General features: G+C 36.0%; 1 protein-coding gene across 1 annotated transcript; it reads left to right on the plus strand.

Annotated features, from left to right (window-relative positions):
• On the plus strand, positions 478-3,427 carry LOC107619337 (TITAN-like protein). The gene is made up of 7 exons (XM_016321592.2): positions 478-889; positions 1,034-1,160; positions 1,312-1,633; positions 1,746-1,780; positions 2,086-2,131; positions 2,399-2,820; positions 2,927-3,427. The coding sequence occupies exons 1-7, from the start codon at positions 540-542 to the stop codon at positions 2,960-2,962; spliced, it is 1,338 nt and encodes a 445-aa protein (XP_016177078.1). The 5' UTR covers positions 478-539; the 3' UTR covers positions 2,963-3,427.

A 4,968-nucleotide genomic window follows, 5' to 3' on the forward strand; every position in this document is an offset into this window, starting at 1 on the left:
ATACATACACAAAGTGATATTCGAATTCTTAATCAGACGAGTCACCCAACAAAAATTGGTTTCACGCACGCTGAGTTTAGTTACATAATGTCAATGTTACAGGCCCAATACAAGTAGGAAACTTATTAAATTGCAAGGTCAAATTAGATTCTGAAACTAGTGGATAATCTGTAAGCTTCATAAGCCACATATCTGGGTTTAAGTTTAATGGAGACAATAGTGAAGAATCCTTTAGTAGAATATATTAGGGGGTGTGCGTGTGATTACATGTGTGTGAGTTGTATGTCCAAAAAATTTTTTTTCTTTTTTTTGGGACTACTTCTTTTTTCATTTTAGGGTCAGATTTTCTAAAACAAAGCCCAACGCCCCAACCCAAGAATGCTTCTAGTTTATAGATGTGGGCCTTTCTCATTTCTTGTAAGCCCAAATAGGCCTTTTTATCATTCCTTGTAGGCCCAAAAGAAATATTTTGATTCACCGTGTTCTCAATTCAGGGTTGAGAGCGGAGAACGACGAAGAGAAGTTGTGTTTCGGTGGCGATGCCGGCGGGGGAACAATCGGAGCGCATCGGTAACAGAATAACGAACCCTAAAATGACGTCAAAAACCACCGCCAACCATAATGAGAATGAGAAGAAGAAGAAGAAAAACGAGTTCGAATTCTGCAAAGTATGCAAGCTGAACCACAACCAAGGTCTCGGCCACAAGTACTTTCCCAACCACAACAAATCGCTCTCCAATTTCCTCTCCAGGTTTCGCAATAAGCTCACCGACGTTCGATTCTTCCTCCAAAACCCTAAATTTCTCTATCCTGAGTTCGCTTCTCAGAACCGATTCTGGTGCGTCTTCTGCAACGTTGATATCGTTGAGCTCCGTAGTTCCTTTGCCTGGTAACCGCCGATTTCTCAATTTCGAGCTTCAGATTTTTGTCTATTCTTGGTTTGCATTTTGAAATTCGTAGCTGTAGGATTGTTGCTCGAGTTTTTGTTTTTAAATAATTCAATTGTGCGTGTCGCGCGTGGATGTTGTGGTAGTGCTAATGGAATTCGTCACCTTGCGAGTGCTGAGCATGTGAAGAATTTGAAGCACTTCTTCTGGAAAAATGGTGGCTCAGTGGATCAGTTGGAGGCGTTTATGGTCTCTGATGATGATGTTGCCAAGGTGATTGATAAATTTGTATTTACACCAAATTGGTCCCGTTATGAATTGGCATGAACTACAAATTACTAACAGATTTAAAATGTAATGAATGTGTAGATTTTGGAATGTGATTTCTCATTGGTAGTTATTGTTTGTTTCTTTGCAACTGCAGTGGGAGAGGAAGTGTGCGGCTCTGCAAAATGAAGCTGTGTCGGGGAGTGGTGGATGCCGTGGAGCCGTGATTGGTCCTTCAAGTGATATCCATAATCAACCCAACAGTGGAAATATTACTAGTTTCGAAAATGTTTATTCTGATTCTGTGAAATCATATCCTTCTTCAAATGATGTTTTGCCTTTACAATACTATACAAATGAGAATCAGATATCGGGACTCTCTAGAGTTCACAATGCTGGTGTTTTAGGTTACAATACGTCTGTGGTACCTTTGGAAGCATCGTGTGATGAAAATTCTTTTGCCTTGCAGGATTTTGCAGGTATGGATGTCCTGTGCGTTAGAAATTTCTTTTTGTATCCCTTACAACTATTATCCACATGGGATTTTTTAGAACTGGATCTTATCTTCTGCCTGCTTATTTTATGTTTCAGTTGACAAGAAAAGCCATCTCTCCAGTAATAAAGGGGTAAGTTCTTGTCTTCTTCCTCTACTACTGTAACTTTTAAGGCCTTAACTGTTTCTCATCTGGATCTAGCTATTTGTGTCTCAGAAATTGCGAAGCCAATGGTTGGTAACTTGATTAGTTTGCAAGATCAATAATTTTTTAGTTTTGCAGAAAAAATTGTCTTGTCTTGACAATCCATGAGTATATTTATTTTGAATATTCTTGTCTTGATTCCTCCATTTGTTGGTCTCTTACTATTGTGTCTATAAATATAATTTCTTGTTTCAACACTTATAAAAGGATTTGGTTATGTATGATTGTACCAGGTGTTAGACAATGGTAGAATGTTAATCAGAGAGAGCAGTCATCATGGTATTCATCTACAATTGTATCAAAGCTATTTTTCTTCCATTCTTATAATATACAATAGCCAGTAAACTGCAGAGCACATGGCAAATTGAATATGTTAACTTGGTGACAATATGTATGGCATATATTTAAGATTATACTGTGCGCCAAAAAGTTATGAACTTACTATGGCATTATAACTTGCTTATGAATCGTTCGCATAGAGGAGGTTGTATGTGTAGTTAACTTGCTTGAGTGATGTATTTTCTGCTTATGGTCCTGCATTTTCAGGTCTGCAGATGCTCACCCAAATCTCTTCTGTGCCTGCCGAAAATGCTGGTGGAAATATTCATTCTGGAGCACCCCCACCATGGTTTGAAGCAACTGAGGGAATTCAGATACATTCTATACCTGTTTTAGGAGGTGTAGCTTCCCATTCAAACATGTCTGGGAAGTCCAAAAAGTTGAATCCAAAACGGGTGGGAGCTGCTTGGGCAGAAAGGAGAAAGATTGAGATGGAGAGGGAAAAGAGAGGAGAGGCTGTGCGAAATGAATGTGATCCCACATGGCTTCCTAATTTTGGCAGAGTCTGGCAATCTGGTAGCAGAAGAGAATCCCGAAAAGAATTTGAGAAGGAGAAACGGAAATTATTCAATGCTGAAACTCAATCTGAGATTCCACTCAAGATACAACCTTATGTTAGTAAAAGAATGGTGAGTCATTTTCCTAATTCTTGTATCGCTAACTCACCAGAATTAAGTTATTCCAACCATCAATTTGTAAATCTTTCAATGGGCTTCCTTTGCTTATTCTTTGCAGCGGATGGAAGGTGGTGGTGATCAAGTAAATGGGTGACATTTCAGGTTACAGGCTAGTTCAAGGAGTCATCTTCGTGGTATGCACATGTCATAATCTTTTACAGTGAGCAGAGGTTGAGTTCAATTAACAGATAAAACATGGGATTCAAATCAAATCCTGGATATAAGATATAGTGAAATCGTTGTTTCATATTGTCCTGCAACAATAATAGTTTAGTAAAATAGGTGTATATAATATATTAGTATATGCATTGAGCACGGAGTGAGGCAGTAATTCTGCACCCATGTTGATCTGTCCAATTTTGTGTAGCTTCTTGGTTTATTGTTGCCAACCAGCTAGATTTTGAATATAGGGGTGACTCAGTGATTGCTATTAACATTTAGATAGCGTTCAAAATGTTGCTCTTTTCCACGTTAAACGGACAACTTATCCATACTAGTGTACAGAATTGAGAATATTTAGATTATTCCTGTCAATTTAATAGACTTGTGTTCATTTTGCTTGTGGTGCTTAGTAGTGCAGTTTTGTGAGCTGACACAACTCTCAACCCAAGGTATTTGGAATCATTCTGCGAGTCAAATTTCTCTTAATTTTCCTATGATGATATGGTCAATTTATGCAAAAATGACTAAGGTTTGAACTAAAGGATAGTGTTTGGTTATTATGCTGTGATAGACTGATAGAGGAGATTGACATGTTGAGGATAGAAACATATTCGAACTTTGGAGAAAATAGACAGACAAAAAGGTTCTTATTTTGGGATAATTTCCTTACTTCCAAAATAAATTAATACAAGTATGCGAGAGATGCGCATTTCTATCCCACTGGCTCTGTTCTTGCTGATCAGAGGAACTAGCTGCATTGCAGAGACATGATTTTGCTATCTAACATGATTCATGGTGAAAATTGATACTTGATTGGTGATTGATAACACTGTTGCTTTATAGATTATTAGATTGTATCCATTCTAGGCAGAATCCTGCGGAATGGAAAGTGACCTCTGATCTTGAAGTTCCACAACTAGTTTCGAGGATTTATTGGGGAAAAAAATAGGTTATTACTATTTTTTCTTGCATTTGACTTGGAGTTAAGCTAATATTAACTAAATTTTTATTTATTTATTTTTACAAGTAAATCNNATGGTCAATAAATTATTGCCTTAGTGTCTCTACTCTCTTGGTTGTGATGGATGATTGATGAATTCTGTTTTTAATTTTTTTCACCCTCTTAATGATTATATTTGAGGAAATGTAATTAATAAACTAATACATAGGCAATTAACTTTCAACATAATGATGAGCACATCTTTCTCTTGAAGATATTGATTGAACTTAAGCTAACAAATTAAAGTTGGGCGAAGGAGTTGTAATTCGAGTCATTATCTAAATAAGTCTCCAATACAACTAAACACGACGTAACTACTACTATATAAATAATAAAAAAAAAATGGAATCAAAATTCTTTCTACCAACCACTAATTAATACTGTAGTGTTAGGTGCTAGAAAATATTCTTGTTTATGAAGTCACGATGCTGTTGCACTAGAACCGGCACCATGACACCAACCTGGTGCAAGACTTTTAAATTTAAAAGTATAATTTCTAATATTTTAAAGATGCAAATTTTTGAACAAACTTGAGTTGGTCGAGTAGTCTTGTCCGCTTAAATAAGTGTTAGGAATTTGAATCCCGCCTAGTGTATGCAGCAACCTATTGACCAGCCATAGATCTTTACTAGAGTCTCGATCCGTCCTTGGCCTAAAAAATTATATAAAAAAATTGATTGATTTTGCAGTGCCATGTGCTGAAAATGCACCAATTCTAGTGCCCCAACAACATGAATATTGCATCATGATTGGTATTTTGGTTGAAAAAAAGGTATGTTTCATAGTATATACCACAAAAGAACTTTTATTTAGCTCATATCCGTCAATTTTAAGATTTAAATTTATAATTTAAAATAAATAAAATAATTTTTAAAAAATTAATTAATATTAATTAAAAAAATTAATTTTCTAATTTTATTTATCATGAAAATTTTTCA

This window comes from Arachis ipaensis, chromosome B09 (genome assembly GCF_000816755.2).
Source record: "Arachis ipaensis cultivar K30076 chromosome B09, Araip1.1, whole genome shotgun sequence".
NCBI classification, from domain to species: Eukaryota; Viridiplantae; Streptophyta; class Magnoliopsida; order Fabales; family Fabaceae; genus Arachis; species Arachis ipaensis.